General features: G+C 43.7%; 1 protein-coding gene across 1 annotated transcript in view; it reads right to left on the reverse strand.

The window, feature by feature from the left end:
* Positions 1 to 18614, reverse strand: part of ANTXR1 (ANTXR cell adhesion molecule 1) — a 134465-nt gene that overhangs the window by 97526 nt on the left and 18325 nt on the right. The window contains exons 4-9 of the mRNA XM_067545854.1: positions 17965 to 18046; positions 16239 to 16272; positions 13300 to 13379; positions 11861 to 11929; positions 9626 to 9706; positions 1348 to 1408 (exon numbers count right to left, since the gene is read on the reverse strand). Of these exons, the coding sequence (XP_067401955.1) occupies positions 1348 to 1408; positions 9626 to 9706; positions 11861 to 11929; positions 13300 to 13379; positions 16239 to 16272; positions 17965 to 18046 (407 nt within the window). The remainder of the gene's footprint in view (positions 1 to 1347; positions 1409 to 9625; positions 9707 to 11860; positions 11930 to 13299; positions 13380 to 16238; positions 16273 to 17964; positions 18047 to 18614) is intronic.

Raw genomic sequence — 18614 nt, forward strand, 5'->3', positions numbered from 1 at the left:
TGGTTTATTAAATTCGACCTATGGCCAATTTGTTGCTAGCAATGCAGATGCACAGTCACTCCAACAGTGGGAAACTCACAAAGGATGATTCAAACAAATGCTTCTGAACTGAAAACACAAAGAACTAGTTATAACTTACTTCCCTATTTGGGCCACAGAACTATGAAATGCAATGTTTTTGGCAGAGCTCACCATTGAATCGTTGCGTGCTCTGCTCACTTTGGCTTTGGTCCTGGTCCCTTTATTTAGTGGACCTTTCTGCATTAAACAAACAATTGGGATCCACTTTGCAAAATTAGCAAAATTCATGGGAAGAGGCTGGATCTGGAATCATATGGAAAGCAGCTGGAAAATGCTAAGAGCATCTCTCAAGTTCCAGTCTGAGAGGGTTGAATTTTGGATGCAGTGTCGTAGCTGTGTCGATCCCACAATATTTGAGAGACAAGAGGGGTGAAGTAACCCCTCACCTTTATTGGACCAACTTCTATTGGTGAGAGAGAGAAGCTTTCAAGCTTACAGAGAGCTCTTCTTCAGGTCTGGGAGACTTAGAGTGTCACAGCTAAATACAAGATGGAACAGATTGGGGTTGGATTTTGCTGAACACAGAAATACTTCCCAGGGACTTTTAATCCACAAAATAAATGGCGTAATTGTATTAGAATGAGCATTGCAAAAGGGATCAGCACAATTCAATGTCACTCAAGTGTATGGTGTCTTCACTGGCCACTTAAAATCATTCTCAGGAGTCCAACAAATTTTTGTACAACCTTTAATTCAAGGCCCACCCCTGCTAGGGAGTCTTAACATTCACATTAATGGGAGCAGGGTTAGACTAACCCTGAGTGCTTTGGAAGAATGATTTATATTCTTGACAATGTATGAAGCTAGGCTAACCTAGAGGGGTATGCTGCTTGCCAGTGTGTATTGTTTATAATAAGGCAGACGGTAAGAAATATTCACAATGAAATCTGAAAACCTCTGAATTGGTCTCCGCACAAAGATGATCTGATTTTGCGATTTGACTTAGAAATTGCACAGCATTGTTGCTTAAAGGTTAGCACCGTTTGGTGAAAATGGGCTGCTTTGAGTTAAAGTCACAGTTTAGATCAACCAAAGATTAGTTTTCAGAACTTAGCATGATTGTTCCAAAATTTTCAATTTCTTTCATTTTGAGGGGGGGAAAAAAAAACTCTCACTTTGTGAAAATTTCACAAAAGTAACAAAATATTTTAGAAATTAACTCCAGTTAACGCAATTGTTCTGGGCTCCTTAGGGATCGGGGATGGGTGGACAGAGGCAATTGCATGGGTAAACATTGATGCTTGGGACATCCCATTTTAAACTTACCTCCCGCACATATACTGGAAGGCTCTGCTGCAAGAATCTCAATGCATGATTTCTTCAAAATCTAAAAGCCAAGAAAGAAAGAAAGAAAGAAAAGTGTGATAAAATATCCCAGAGGCCATTTAATGTAGGAATTCTACTTCCTTGAGAAACGGTAGCCAAGTCAATGGAAGCATTCTTCTGTCAACCTGTCCATGTCTACACCGGGGATTAAGTCTGCATAGCTACAGCACTAAAGGGGTGCAATTTTTCACCCCCCCACAAGCGACATGGCTTTGCTGATCTAACTTTTAAGTGTAGGCCAGGCATAACTCTTGGCTCAAAGGGCCTTTGTTCTCATTTACCTTAATGTCCCTTTACGCTGAAAATCACACCCATTTACACTGCCAGAATGGTGCAAATGAGAATCTAGCCCCCTAAGATTACAGTCTAAGGCCTGGTCCTCACTTAAAATTCAATCAACCTAGTTACGTTGCTCACAGCTGTGAAAAATGTTGCACCCTGAGCGCCTTAGTTAGGTCAACCTAACATCCAGCATAGAGATGGATAGATTGAAGGAAGAATTCTTCCGTCAACCTAACTACCGCCTCTCAGAGAGGTAGATTGACTGTATTATTGGGAAACCCCTTTCTGTCTGTGGAGGAAACGACTACGCTACAGGGGCACAGTGGCAGCGCCGTTGCTGTGCCGCTGTTGCAGATGCAGTGTAGACCTACCTTGAATCTAATGGCTTGTCCACATGCAGATTTGCATCGATTTGACATAAGACTTGGTTTTAAACCAATGGATCTGTGGGTGCTCTTATTTCAGTTTAGCTTCAGTTTGTGTGTAGACAGTCCCTACACTGCAATGAGAAAACCATGGCTGGCCAAAGCCAGCTGACTGTGGCTCCTGGGGCTGTTTAATTGCAATGTAGACACTCGGTCAGGGGCTGCAGCCCAAGCTCTGGGACGCTCCCACCTCGCAGAGTCCTAGAGCCTGGCTCCAGCCTGAGCCCAAATATCTATACTGCAATTAAACATCCCCGCAAGCCTGAGTCAGCTGGCATGGGCCAGCTGTGAGTTTTTAACTGCAGTGCAGACATACTCCGTAAGGCCACAGGTTCAGTTTCAAGCCATGCATACCTTTGGAAAGTTGGGCTGAGCACATCTTCAGCCAGGCACTGGGTTGGGAGTCTGACTATTCCAATACCGTGTTAGAGCCGATCCAGCTGGTCTTTGCAAAGGACTGCCCTGAGGCCGCAAAGCCTAATATGCATGCTTCACTGGATGCACGGCGAGTAGTCCCACAATCACATGTGCAAGTCTTTGCAGGACTGGGGGCCGTAACAAGGATTTGTGAGTGCTCAGTCCCATTCTGGAACGGAACCGCAGAGAGGCAGCACATAAGATGATCAAATTTTAGCCAGCTCTGATAGGCCAGAAAATGTCAGCCAAGCACCACAACTCCATCCAGCAGCAAAAAATTTTCCCAACCCTAAACTGAAACATCTGTAAGAAACAAACTACAGCTAATATGACAAATTACATTAAGAAAATAGACAATCCAGGATTTCACTGTAATTAAGGCTCCATGCGTCAGAAATACCTGCTTGCAAAAGTTGCAGATATAGTTATGGGTTTGTTTGGGTTTATTTGAAGGGCTTATTAGTCACTCAGAATCAGTGATGCCAGAATCTTCTGGGATACCAGGGACCGAAGAGAACCAGATCCTTCTGAGCTGCTGACAGATTGACAGTGCATGAAGAAAAGGAGAAGCTTTGGAGGAACAACAAGGCCAGTGAGATGGAACTGCCAGGAAGAAACAAAGCGAGAAAGAGAGAGAAACAGCAGTTATACAGTCGAGAGCATAAGCAACAAGCAAAAGAAGGATTTGAAAGCAAAATCAGAGGAAGGACCCTTAAGATTAGAGATAGATAAGTGTTGTCATATGCCGCCTGCTAGATACCTTGCAGGTCCTGTTTAGCCATACCTAAAACCAGATCTTGATGCCTTTTATTGGTACCAGCTCACTCCACAAGTGGCCACACCGACCATTCGTGGGGGAAATACTAGTCAATGTAACAGAGCTGGTTGACATTTTTCAGAGGAAAAAAATTCTTTTTATTGACAAATGGCTTGATTTCAAAAAGGGAAACTTTTCACACACTTTTTCCTAATCTTCTTAAGTTTTGCCTTTTTTTTCAATGGAACCCCAAACCAAAATTCTTTTGATTTTTATTCTCTTTGGTTTTCAATTTTTCCTTTCCCTACCTCACCTTTTTAGCAGCAAAACGGAAACATGGGTTGTGGGGAAGGAGAGGAGGAGAAGAGGTGAAAAAGGAGGGGGGGGGGGGGAGAAAAAAACCTAATAACTTGGTAAACACTTTAACCACAACATTTAAATTAAAAAAAAAAATTGCTCCCTTTGGAAACCTGCAGAATAAATATTATTTTGTACTCTGTAGTATCCATTATTTGCCAAATTTCATGTTTTAGCCACCTCTGATCTGGTCTTTAGGGCTTTATGGAATACCTATGATAATATTTGTTTGCATTTATTTAGATTTAAAAATAATAAAAAGTCAAGGATTTGTGACTCTATGCACCCTAATGTCATTAATAAAGACAATGAAGTCCCAGCAGCAGTAACTAATCATTTCAACGGGAACCTTGTCCGACCCTTCCATCATTATGAGAAGCAATGGTATCAAAGGACGTCACATGGAAATAACTTACTGACTCCTGACTTATGACGAGAGGCTGAGGGAACTAGGCTTGTTTAGTCTGCAAAAGAGAAGAATGAGGGGGGATTTGATAGCGGCCTTTAACTACCTGAAAGGGGGCTCCAGGCAGGATGGAGCGAGGCTGTTCTCAGTGGTGGCAGATGGCAGAACAAGGAGCAATGGTCTCAAGTTGCAGTGGGGAAGGCCTAGGTTGGATATTAGGAAAAAGTTTTTCACGAGGAGGGTGGTGAAGCACTGGAATGGGTTACCTAGGGAGGTGGTGGAATCTCCATCTTTAGAGGTTTTTAAGCTGAGGCTTGACAAAGCCCCGGCTGGGATGATTTAGGTTGATGACGTTAGTCCTGCTTTGAGCAGGGGGTTGGACTAGATGACCTCCTGAGGGTCCCTGCCAACTCTAATATTCTATGATAATAGGCTTCATGAGGTCTATTGCTTTCCTCCCTTCCAGGGTGATGGAAGGCGCTTGCTCGGATTGTATGTACACTGCCAGTTGGATTAGGTAAACTGGCTCAACCAAGCAAATGAAATAGTGTGGGACAGCGTTCAATCAGTAGCCGGGCAGAAGGCCTATAAATCACTCTTACTGTGTGCTCAGTACCACTGACCTAGTACTGAATCCTAGCCTAGGATCTGATTGGCGAAACCCTGAGCTCCAGTCCTGGCTCATTCAATCATGACTTGCTGTGTGGCCTTCGGGAGAGTTGCCGAGGCCTCCGTTTAGGGAAGCCCATGCTTAAGTTCGTCCCTCCTCAGGAAAAAGATGTGCTTACTGACTTCAATGGCATGTGCTAAGAATTAAACACGCGCTTAAGTGCTTTACTGAATAAGGAAGCTTAGCCATCACGGCCTCACTTTCCCAGTGTATTCCATGGGGATAATAAGCACGTCTCTACCTCCCAGAGGTTCTTTAGTTAACGGTTGTCAAGAACTTTGAAAATGCAAATGCTAAGTATAGTGTGTTCTCGTGGAAGATTGATACTGAAGTACTTTTCATGGTTTGCTCATATCACAGGGTAGAATGACCCTTTAAGGGACACGGGCTTAGCCCTATCTGTGACTAATCCACAGCCTCCCAGGTGATGGGTCAGAGGCAGGGATCAGATGATAGCCTGTCCTGGTCCTTAGACCAAAGCCAACAAACAACTCAGTCGGGAGGGAGATTTGAAGGAGACCCTGGTTCAGGGAAAAGGAACTGGCTGACTTGTGTTGGACTGTTTTGTTTTGTGGAATAAACCAATCCCTGAAGAAAGGGACTGAGATTCAGATGCTGTTGGGAGCTTTATTTGATGCACTGGCTGGTGTGTTGGCCCAGCACTTTATACCTAGGCTTCTTCAATGCAGCAGCTGGAGGCCGTTTTCTATTACTGGGGTTTTTAATTGAATTTGGGCTTTTAATGAGCAAACAGGATGTGGAAGTTTAGAAGAAGGCTACTGAATATCTGTGTTAGTGTGACTAACCTGTAGTCTGAGTCTAGGTACCGATTACCCAAGCTTTGGTGAATCATCGCAAAACAAAGTCTGTTGCCAATTACAAAACAGTCATTTAATTTTACTTATACAGTACTTCCTTTCCAGCATCGCTAGCATTTGCTACATCAAAAAACAACATGCTTCAGAGATGATTTGGGGGAAGAAGTGACAGCTGTGACCGCACATCATGCTGAAAATCAACTGTAAACATTAAACGTCTCATAATGCACAATATACACATTTGGTCCAAATTTTCATACTGGCTTCTAAATCGTGCACACCCCAAATTTTACATGTTCAGAACATGTGAGTTGCAAACTAGGTAACTGTCTTTCACTACCATTATGTGTGCATGCTCACCTGACTTGTAGATGCTGGTGAATGCACAAGAAACATTTGCATGTATAGTTTTAGAGGCCCATTTGAAAAGCTGGCCATAAAAGCACATTCGGACCCCATAAAAGATAATGGTGATTTGGCAAAGGACAAACAATTTGGCAAAGGACAAACAATTTGGCTCTTCAGATACACGTGAGATTCTCACTGAACTCAATGGATTCTGGGATAATATTTCTCCTTTTGAGTATACCGATTTTCATACAGGAGCTCAGACATCTGTGTAACACACAGCACTTGGAGATGCAATTTTCCATGTTACAACTTTTTATGACAAATGTATATAAAACACTCACAGAACAAACTTAAGGGTTAAGATACAAAAAGAGATTGTGAATGCAGTAGAAAGCAATAAATCCGATGCTGGTATAAAGCCGAAATGTAATGAACAAGCAAGGTATTAAGTTAAACCGGGGGAATAAATTATACTAGGGAACCAATCAATTAGGAATATGGATGATTGGATTCTCCTCTAGATACAATGAAAGATAAAAGCAAGTCTAATATAATTCTGCCTCTACTTTTTTTTTTTTTTTTTTGGTGTGTGCAGTCATGAATGGTTAGTTCTTTGAATAACAATATTTCATCCTAATTTGAGATAGACTAGAAAACAAACCCAACCTTGGAAGCTACTGAGCACCTTCAGCTCCCTTTGACTTCGATGGCAAGTGAGGACAGGTGTCATGACTGAGCCCTGGTCTCCACAGACAGAGTCAGAATGGCATAAGGCAGCTTACGTTGACCTAACCCTGTAAGCGTCCATCTTAAAACGTAGTTCTCCCCGATGCAACTTGCCCATTATGCCGACTTAATAACTCCACCGTCGTGAGACGCATAGTGCTTAGGTCGATGGAGTTAGGTCAACGCAGTGCCAGTGCAGACACTGCATTGCTTATGTTGACTAATGCTGCCTTTCAGAAGCCGTCCCACTCAGACAGTTAAAATCAGTGCAATTGCTCCTGGTGAGGACGCACGCCGCCAACACAACGAGCATAGTGTGGAGTTGCAAAAGCGATTTCATTTCTGTGGTGGCTGTGTGTCAACGTAACTTAGGCCATTTCTACACTAGCGAGCTTCCAGTGGGATGGCTGTACTGATGCAGCTGCTCTGCTGTAAGATCTCTCATGTTGCCGCTCTATGTCAACAGGAGAGAGCTCTCCTGGTGACATAATTAAACCACCCCCAAGGAGCCGCAGTAGCTATGGCAGTGACAGAATCTCTCCCACTGACATAGCACTGTTCACACCACTGCTTATGTCAGTGTAACTTATGTCGCTCAGGGGTGTGTTTTTCACACCCCTGAGCACTGTACATTATGCCGACATAAGTGGCAGTGTAGACTTGGCCTTAATTTTAGAGGGCAGAGTTGCCCTGAGCTTATACTGAGGGCTGGTCTACACTGAAAACTTACATCAGCATGGCTACATCTCTCAGGGGCGTGAAAAATCCACTGTTAGTTAAGCTGACCTAAGCCCCTGTGTAGAAAGCCCTGGGCCGATGGAAGAACTCTCCCATGGCCTAGCTACCGCCTCTTGGGGAAGTGGATTCACTACAGTGATGGCAGAACGCCCCCCCCCCCCATCGCTCTGAAGCACTACAGCTTCAGTGTGTATCTGAATTTGCAGCATGTGTCAAAGTGGATCCCAAAGCCCAGCCTGAATAGATTTGCAGTGCTCTGGGGAGCAACGCAGGGGATGGGTCAATAATCTTCCCCAAAATGTCACTGGGCAGCAACAGAGACTTCTTCACAGATACCATCACAGCCTCAGGGCCGCATTAACTCCCATGCATGGCTGCTGCAGGCTAGCTCCATGGAGGACAAAGGTACAGAGTGTCACCCTCAAATCCTGGCCCACCCACTCAACCCTCCCCACCCCCAGACAGGGGCCACCCTAATTCCACTGCATCTAGGGATCAGTGTGTGTGTGTGCAGGAAAGGGAAAAGTTTCTCTCCGCAGTGCAGAAAGAAGCATGCGTGCAGAGTTCTTAGGAAAGACTCTGTGTAAACTCCTCCCAGCAACGCTTCTAACAAATCCCTTGGTGAGTGACACATAAAGGGGAAGGGTTGAAAGACGGTTCATGAGACACTACCGGCCCAAAGCGTCACTTGAGATTTGAAGACACACTGAAACCCACTTCTGAGGTTTGGGAAAAAAAACAAAAAAAATTCTGATGCATTGTCCCTCCCCAGCCACAGTTTTTCATTTGTCTCTGTTGTTCAGAGCTGGCCCCTGAACCAATCCCTCTGGGCAGTGCTAGGTGTCCCGGCTGGGGTGCCAGAGGTACACCCTTTCGGCTGTGAGCAAAGCCAAGTTTCAGCCCACCTATCAAAAATGCCAAAAGTCTCACATATTCACAGATGCCTTATTTGCTTGATTTACCCTGAAGCATTCTGCTCTGCAATGGAAAAGCCTTTATGTTCTACACAGCAGTAAGAATCCAAAGCTAGTCTTCAAACTATCAGTCGTCTCATTGCTTTGTAGGGATGTAACCCTTCTGTTTGAATTTTTCCAGGCTCTAAAATTCTTATGCTGCTACTTCCCCCTCTCCACCTTCCATGCTGCTGCTGTTCTGTTGCTGCCCCATTAAAAGTGATGAATAACCAGGGTATTCGGTGTACTTGGAAGCATTTGTGGTGCGTTCTGGTTACACTGTAGGAGTCACCAGAAAGAAAAATCACCTGGCAGTAGGGTGACCATGATGATGTCATGATTTTATAGGGTCAGTCCCGATATTCAGGGCTTTGTCTTATACAGGCACCTATTCCCCCTCCCCATCCCGATTTTTCACACTTGCTGTCTGATCACCGTACCTGGCAAGAAATTTCCCATGGTATTGTATACAGACCGTCATTGTCGGTTCACAGTCCCACACAAACTTGCTGCAGCAGTTCTACTTTCTGGTGTAGCTGGTAAATGGAGCAGCAGTTAACTAAATTAGCTCTGAATTAGGCTCCCAAGGCTGAAATCTTGTTTTATCACAGACAGCCATAGCGAGACAGACAGAGAGAGAGACAGAGAGACAGAGAGCCACCTCTGGATTTCATTAAAGACAGCTGCAAAGGGAATGCCAGGCAGAGAACCAAGACTTTAAGAAGACACACAACACCTGATCGTCCAAAGGAAAATTTGGGGAAGCAGCTCCACGTTTGCAAAATGTCAGGAAAACCAGTAATAGCTATGGGATCATATTCCTTCAGCAAGACCAATAGCTGGGGAAACAGAGCTTGTCTTGGAAGGAAAATTTTTTGCTTGATACCATGTGGTCAGGATAGCATGTAACTACTGTAAACACAGAATCCTAGATCCCTTTTATGAAGCTGACTTTCCTGGCTTGGAGCAGAACACAGCCTATTTGCTCTGGGTTTTATCAACAAATGGACAGTATACCTAATGGACACACACTTAAAAGGATTTCCTTCTCCCCACCCCCACCCCCAGCACTGTAGCCGTGGGAAACTCAATATAGTTAGAATAGGGTGTTTTTTGACCAGCTCAGATGAGAAAATACCAGATACTTGCAAAATGGTAATATTAGTGCAAACAATAGAATCAGGTTTGCCCTCCAGCTAAACCAGAGAAAGCTTAACAAAGTAATATAATAGCGATTACCTGCCACTAGAGTATGGCAGAAAGGTTCCCCCAGACGTTGCACTCATGCATTACACATTCAGCCAAGATTAATACTCACAGAGTCTATGATCCCCTGCAAGGCTTCAAAGCCGTCATTCACAGGAAAGACGTGATCCTTGCTGTCAGCGATTCGAGCCAGCTGACAGAACAGCAAATAAATAAATAAATGAGGAAAGCAAACAATGGGATAAATTAGCCAGGTGCCAGAAAATTAAAAGGAGTTCTTCAAATGCATCCACTTACAAATAAAAATAAATACTTTCAATACTCAATGGAGTGTGGATTGCTAATATGCTGTAGCTCTTTGGAAATTAGCTAAGAGTTGACACCATGGGCCTGGTTCATTTTAAGGGCACTGTGCTGGGAATCAGAGAAGGGTTCCTGAAGTTATGAGGCAGGACGGGACAGGGCTCCTGCTAGGAGTTAGCGCCCATTGCTGGAAACCATCCCCTTGCCATGTAAGCTTCTTGGGGCAGGGACTGACAATTGGGAGGGAGAAAGGGGCCAACTGTATCAGGGTTCCAAGACCAGGGAGGCCCCCAGAACATCTGTAACTGGGGTAAAATGGGAGGGGATGGGGCCCCAGCAAACATGAGGTACCAGGGCCCCAAATTTCTCTCGACAGGCCTGCACCTAGCACAATGATGTCCTGATTTAGTTGAACCCACTGCATGCTCCTGTTATAAAGCACTGATTCAGCAAAGCACTGAAGCTGATGCATAACTTTAAGAATGTGAGTAATCCCCTTGCAGTCAAAGGGACGTGCACGTGTTCAAAGTTCTATGCATGTGTCTGTGCTTTTCTGTGCTGAAGTCTACAAACAATAAATCCCCCTCAGGAGATCCAGGCTTAACCCAACTCAGTCATCAGGACTGGATCCAGTTTACAGATTATAGCTGGATCCAAGCAATTCTACATATAATCAGAATTAAAATACCCACTTATAGATGACTCTTAAAAACAAACACAAACACACACGGCCTCCAGGTTTGTGCCCACAGGGAACAACCCAGGCCATTTACTCCCACCCACTATGAAGCAGAGTAATTAAGTTGTTTACCGATCATAGCAGTTTTAGTCAATGGGTGGATGTTTATAGTTTCCTGAGTTCATTCTCTATGGTCTTTCTTGCTGGAAGCTTCTAGGGTTTCAAATAACAGTGGAGCTTTATCATCAAGCTTGAGTTAACCTCTCCAAGGCCTTGATGACATCAAGCTGTGCCCATCTTGATGGCTGGTCCTCTTTCCTCCCTTTGCCTTTTTGTAGAGCTGGTCTATACTGGATATTTTTGCACCCATAGTAAGTGGGTTCTTCACTTGTGTAAAAAGTGTCATGTACCACTGCAGCTCTACCCTGCCGTGGGGCACAATACACTGGTGCAAAAATCCTCAGTGTAGACAAGACCATAGAGAGGGAATCTAATCTCTCTCCACTTCCCCCATACCACAATGCTCTTGTTTTCTTGCCTCATCTTATATCAGGGATGAGACCTGAACCACAGCCCTGGACCCAAATACAACCACAGCCACATTTTAAGTTCGGATTTCAATCTTCATTGCATACCAGACCATCTCTGGATTTTGCTCACAGGAGTTTTCTTTGTTTTTCTTTTGTGCAAGGGTGATATGAGGTTTAAACCCCCTTGAAGGGAACCTCATTTGAGGTTCAAATGAACTGCCAAAGACTCAGACTTGAAAGCTGCAATAACCAGCATGTTTTTCCTTGTCTATAACAAAACAATGAAGCCCTCACTTATCCCCCATTAACTCAATCCTGAGCCCAGGTTCACGGGAAACAATCAGGCTCTCCACTGAGCCTTCCAGCAAGTCTAGCCTGAGTCTGTAGCTAAATCCAAGATCAGATGCATTTGATAAGTTTCTCTTTCTTCATTAGTGAGATTCATTTTTATTGTTCAGGAGAGACAGAGTGCGGGTGTTTTGGATTGGGGACTATGTGAAGTCCTAAAGGAAGCAGAACTCTAGAAAGACTCATGGTAACTAGGGGGCGTCAAGGTTATCTGAGTTTAAAACATGTTAATAATTCAATTAAGATCCCAGAAGGGATATTTATGGGCCAGATCTCAGCTGGCATAAATAGGAATAGTTTCGTTGTCTCCTATGGCATTATGTCAATGTATGCTAGTTGAAGGTCTGACTCTAGTATGGACAAGCACCTGAAGTTACCCTAGGCAGGCTCAAATGAACGGTCCATTCACAGCTGCTGTATGTGAACTGACAGCGTATAGTCCATCTTCACCAACATGCTAAATGAATGGAAAGAATGACCCATTTACCTGCGTTTCATTGAAATCTTTCACCCCAACACAGTACACTGTGGCTCCCAGGTCACGAGATCGGTTAGCCTGGAACCAGAGTGCAAACACTTTTCAATAAAGATGTACATGTTACAGATTCAGATTTCTGTACATTTGTAAATGTATTTTTAGCATCTCCGTCCTGCTGTTATTCTGAGAGTGGAACGCTCCTCAAAATCAAGGATTTGGGGCATGATAAGAAATAGAATTAGAACTCCGAGAGTTAAAATTCTGCTCTCAGATCTGGATTCGACTCTACCATTCTGCTCTCCTGCAGATGCAGAAGTTTGTCTCTTCCTGTAGGAGCTACTTGCATGGTAAACAAAAACATTTATCCATTCATTTACCCAATAAATCCAATTTGTAGCCGTTTCAACTTAACAATATTTGCCCATTGAAAGTTTGCCATATAAAACAAATGGAAGATTCAGCCCTCAAAGTTTACATAATTTCCAAAGATAATGGAAGAGCCCTGAAAAATTTGGTATGTACTGCTCCTGGAATCTATGATAACCATGGTATCTCCTTATACTTAGTACAGGAGGTATATCAGTGCAAAAGCTATTGCAGAGCTGTAGCACTTGGTTATGTACAGTATCATTAAAAGGCAAGGTGAAGAATTTGCACCAAAACCATTCTTTTCTTTTGAATTTTCTTTTTAAACTATTTATTTATAAGTATTCTGGTATTCAAAGTCCATTAGGAATTAGTCCTTCTCTTGCAAGCCCTTGTTACTGAATTGGTGACTTTTGGGGCCAGCTCTTCAAAAAAGCTCAGAGCCAGATTTTCAAGTACGGAGCAGCAAAAATTGGGGCCAAATTTTCCAAAAGAGCCCCGCTTCCGTTTAGGCACCTACATAACATGACCACGTTTTCCAAAGTGCTCAGCACTCAGCAGCTCCCACTGTGACACTTGCAGACAGATTTTCAGAAGCGATCAGCACTCAAAGTATATTTTTTAAAACTTTTAAACTTTTAAAACTTGGGGTCTAAAAGCCTTGCAGAGATCTTGCTTCCATTAGCAGTTCTCCCTACAAGCACATACATCCTTAGTATAAATATCTTGTTTGGGCAGCAATGACCGAAACTCTGGTACTGCTGTCCCAAGAGCTTGGACCATAAGGATCTGTCAACACTGCAATCACAGGGTGAGATTGAAGCACAGATGTATCCAATCTAGCTTTAATCTAGCTAGTTCAGATACTGACAGCAGTGAAGCTGTAGCATCCCAGACTTTGGCACAGGCTGCATAACCCTGGGTAAATCGCTCGGGCGGCTATCCCATGGTGAAAGACGTGCTGCTACAGCTTCTTTCCTCCAGCACCCGAGCGAGCTCGATTAAAACTAGCTTGTCTATGTCTGCACAATGCTCAACGACACCCTGTGATTGCGGGACAGACCATATCCTAAATCTCTCACCTCTCGCTCAGCGTAAAAGAAGAGGTCCTCGTGGAGCTCGCCATCTGTCAGCGCAATTATGACACTTGCAGTTCTGTAACCTAGATACATTAAACAAAACGTCTTTCACAAAAAGGGTTCATAGGACAAAAGCGGTGCACCAAACCCAGAGCCAGTCAGCCGTTCGTGGGCTGAACGGGTCAGAAGCGATATACTTCAAGCTTGATATCTTTCACCTCTCCTTACCACCCTAGACAGACAAAGCCCCAAGTTTCAATGGAATTTTTTGACCACTTTTAACAAAAACAACATCTGAATACTATATCTATCGGTCTTCTAGGGATTTATATCATGCTCCTCACAGTTTAAATCACTCTAAACGGACGGCTCAGTTCACAAATATTTCTATATTTCAGACAGATTTGCCATTTGCAAATTTCTTCAAAATATTTCCAGTTATTTCCTGGTTTTATGCATGCCGTCTATCAATCCTCTAAACCCACAGAGCTTTCCAGTTTTTTGTTATGTCTTCTATAGCTGAACTAGGCTTTAATGAGACTTTGAAAGGAAAATGATTAAAAAGCTTGATTCATCTTCATCCTTTCAACCATATTTATTGACAATGGAGTTGTAACAAGAAATCTGCAATCTTTCTTTCTAACATTGATTGTAGCCCAGGTTTTTATGGGCTTCTTTCTGTATAAATTTACAGCAACACTGAATTTCTGGCAACAGACACTTGGAATAAATCCAAAGGAGCTCTGAAGTCATGTACTACACGTGAACATGGATATTTTACTTTAGTAAAAGCTAAATATAAATTTCATGGCTTGTGTCTGAAAAAGTGAAAATCTGGCTAATTAACAGCGTTTTTAAAGATCCTAAGTCATCAGGAGGATTTTCCTGCAGTTATGAACAGCTATGTATTTAATGATCTGTACTGATGAAGAGAAAAAAAAAAAAAACAAAAAAAAAACCACTTTTGCTCGGACTATCTGGTTTGTGTCCATTTGCTTTTGCAAACAGGCACAAACTTTCCTTCTGCTTCTGGGACCACACTATCACAGCCTGTGCCAGAGTTCCTGATCTTGGGGAATTATAAATATAGAAGGAAGAGCCTGGGCCCATGGGACATTGAATGTCCTTGTAGAAATGAATGAGGATGTCATTTGGCAGGGCTGTGAATTTCAAAGGGACTTGCAGGAAATCAAATACCCAACTCCTGCTGAAATTCAATGGGATTTGGGCACATATCACCCTTATTCTCCTTTTAAAATCCCAGTCTCGATAATCAAAAGGTTATTTCACAAAATCATCCAGCAGTAAAAGAGAAATGACTTGATGAAAAACAATGGACAATACAATAAGTGCAGTGAAAACAGAATGCCAGGTTGCATGAAAATACAAAATGCACTGGATTATATTTGCAGAATGGTGGGTCTGAGTCTCCACTGCTTTGCACCCTGTGTTGTCATTTGTATCTCTGTAGAGAGTTAGGTGTGTGAAAGAGCAAGCGAATGAGAAACACATTGCCAAACTGGAATGGTATAGTGGGAGGTGGGGGGGAAGAAGGAAGAGGGAGAGAAATTAATGGGATTGCTCACATGCATAAAGTTAAGCATGGGCATGAGTCTTTGCAGGATCAGGACCTTACTTTGCACTGAAAAAGGTGCAAGGCATTGGAGAACCAGGGTCTGTTTACCAAAGCTGCACGTAATTGGTCTGTGGTAACCTTAGACCCATGTGTCTTATGTAGCAACTAAGGAGCTTGTGTTTTAAAGAGGACTGCCTACACCTCAGCCCAGATCAACACTCAGATCCTAAAATCTCCCAGACTGGGATTGCTAGAAAGGTGGATCTTGATCTGAATTGTGTGGCTTGAATTTATCATCTACCCTACACTGCCCCCACTCAGGGTATGTATGTCTATGCTTTGAGCTGCAGATGTCAATTGAACTAATGTGTTAAAAATAGCGTGTAGCCACAGAGATGCAAGTGGCGTGAGGGGCTAGCCGCCATGAAGGCATGCCTAGTGCCTCAGACAGGATCATACTTGGGGTAGCTGGCCCCTCTCACTAGTGCAGCTACCCTTCTGTCTTTAGCCCACTAACTCAAATTTGCACGCCAACTTGAAGTATAGATATACCCTCAGCATGCGGGCCCAGGGTACGACCCTTGACTCTCTATGTGATTCCACAGGTCTATGGAAAAGTTTGTATTTCCTAATTACTTAGAGCGGGTTGAAATATTTTCTACCAAAACATTATTTTCCCCCAAATGAAAAATGACTTGAGACCACAACAATTTTTCAATGTTTAGTTAGTTTTCCATTAGGAAAAAAAAAAAAAAAAAACCAATTGGAAAAGGGAATTTGGGGGGGAAGGGGAGGAGAAATTAAAATGTTTCAAAGCTGTTTATGAAAAATAATAGGCAATTTTTGACCAGCTGAACTAATGTCTCTTGGCTTCCTGATTCCTGTGTGTACATGGAGGGGGAGAAGCTCATCAGGGGCCTCACAAACAAGGGGAGATAAATAGAGTCAGGCACCTGTTTGCTTTTAAAAATCTCACTGGGTGTGTCTGGTATTCGGGGACTGTGCCTATAAGGACTGAGCTTCCCAGACAGAGTCTGAGAGTGGTGTGGTGAAGTTTTGTTGTTATGCACAGACACTTGGAACCAGACACCAAATCAAGCACCTCAAGCATGAGGGATCACCAAACACCACACCACCTGTCTACCTCTTTACACAACTGGCCCTCAATCCTCACTATGAAATCTATTCAAAGTCCTTTACTGCTCTTCAGTGCAAACTGCACTGAATAATACTGTATTCCTGCAAAAAGGAACAGGCAGACCTTTGTCCTGGAGTAAGTTTAGGCTCCAGGACTGAAGTCAACCACACAGACAAAAAGTGAAGGGAGCAGGGAAAACACTTGGTGAATACACAAATTCTCTCTTACCTTGAACATTTTCATAGTAAATCTGTTCACTTGCCTGAAATTAAATCCAAACAGCAGCATTAGCGATAATTGAATCATACTTAATGATTGCTCCGAACATGCACAGACTGACCTGCTAACAACTTGTAAGTGGCAACAAAGATATCAAATTTGGAGACTGCATTTTATCACTGGTGACATTCATTCTGAAATTAATGTCCCTTTTAAATTCTGTAACCTCAGGCAAAAAACTTTTGCTGTACAATTTTGTTTTCAATTTTACATTTCCCTCTGCTTAGGCTCAGTTCTAAGAGCCAGGGGTTCACGCTGCATGTATCCTGCCATGGTTTTGTACCTGTGTTCCCTGTGACAACCAGTGAGATTATACATTATAGCATACTTCATCATTTACTTAGAGTGTCACACTCAAATTCATCCCAGGTTCATCACCATTGACTGTAATGAATTCAGGAGCCCCCAGCCTAGTGCCGGGGTTAATTCTAGTGTGCCCTTAATATTATGTCTATTGCTGTAGCACATAAAAGACCGGGGCCCCATTGTGCTAGGTGCTGTACACATAAAGAACAACCCTGCCCCCGAAGAGCTTACAGTCTAAGGATAACACAAGAGGCGGAGGGAGACACACAGCCAGACAGGGGAGCACAAGGAAACCATGTGTGCCCTACACTTTAATTCAGCTCGTCCAAACAGGGTGAGCTAGTAGGAGCTGTGTTAAACTTATCTCAGGTGAAAATTCCTCTGTCTGTATCTTATGCTTTACAGATGAAAAAGCAGATTTTGCAAGACAGAGGTGAAATATTTCTGTGTGTATCAGAGACTGGAATTAGGAGATGGATCTGAAGCTGGGCTTTGAATTGCTCTTTCAAACTGGGATTCTGGTTGCTGAATTTGGATACGGCTTTGGATTTGAGCACCCATTGCAAGGTTTGGGGGTGTTTGGGTTTTGGAGTTTTATTCAGGCTTGTCTCTGGCTAGAACTGAGTCTCAAATCTTGGCCAGCTCTCCTTGCAGCCTGGAATGCACTGTAATATTCCCATGTGCTGGATTACAGGAATGCAATTCATCTCCATCAGGAGGGCATAATCACTTCCACAAACCTCTAAAATACATGTTTAGAGGAGGTGGGAGACAGGGAAAAAGAAATCCTGTGCGGTTTATGTGCCAATGTCTGAGCTAATCAAGTCTGCAGCAGGGCAGGCCAAGACCCAGGGGACTGTAAATTGGTGTGGCTTGATAATCCCATGGAACGGCTGGGCGGCCAGCCCTCAAACCTAGCAGACCACCTGCAGAATTCACTCAAAGTGAAGGCCACCCACACAAGGGCCCCTGATGGCTTCAGAATGTCCTGCAGCTTGCCCCTCCCCCAGTTAGCAGCACGGTTCCAAATGAAGCTGCGTGGACAGGGTATAGACGTCCCTTCCATCTCTCTCCTGAAAAGGACACTCCCAACACTGAAGGCAGGGACACAGAAAGATAAGATAGCCAGAGGCTATACTATTCCAGCCTAAACTCTGCAGGGTGAGTGATGTATGGCCCCCCCATCCCTCACATAGCCCAGTTCCTCAATCTTTCTGCCTTCAGGGGCCCATCTGTTAAGACATGGATAATACCACTTACCTCCCCAGGGGCTGTTCTATGGCTTCACTAATTAATTAGTGTTTGCAAAGCACTCTGAGCCCCCCTGTTGAAAGACATTGTAGAAGCACTTCAAGATTTGTTTATTCACCCTTTCAAATCCTTCGTGCATGTACGTGTCACCTCCTGGCAGAACTTTCTGCAGCTCTTCCAGGCCCTGACGTATCTGATCCCTGAAACATTAAGACACACACTTGCTTAGATCTGTTACCAACTGTCAGGATCTCACATGCAGGTGGACAGGTGGAAGGGAATGGGTACATGCAGGAAGGAAAGTTAGGTTATAGTCTACACTACCGTCTATATCGGTAAAACTTATGTCGCTCTGGGGTGTGAATATTCCACCACCCCAGTGACGTAAGTTACACCGACATAAGTGCCGGTTTGCACAGCATTATGTCGGCAGGAGAGCTTCTCCTGCCAACATGGCTTATGCTGCTCATGGGGGTGGTTTTTCTATGCTAGTGGGAGAGCTCTAGATATGTGTAGACATGGCCTAGCCAGTTCAGGTCCTGCAATGGATTGCAGCACCCAGCCTCTCAGGAAGCTCTATTGACTTCAGAGCGCATCCCACTTCTAACAAGACATTTAAGGCTGGAATGGTCAAAGGAACCTAAGGAAGCTGAATTTGGGCATCTAAGCCCCTGCCTTAAAGGCAGGTATTCGAGAAAGAAAACTGCTATGTTCAGGAATGCTCCTAGTTCCCATCTCTCTGCTGTGTATGCTACTGTAAAGAAAGAG

The sequence above is a fragment of the Emydura macquarii genome, unplaced genomic scaffold (genome assembly GCF_026122565.2).
Source record: "Emydura macquarii macquarii isolate MOO-44397 ecotype Brisbane River unplaced genomic scaffold, CSIRO-AGI_Emac_v2 contig_1110, whole genome shotgun sequence".
Classification (NCBI taxonomy): Eukaryota; Metazoa; Chordata; order Testudines; family Chelidae; genus Emydura; species Emydura macquarii.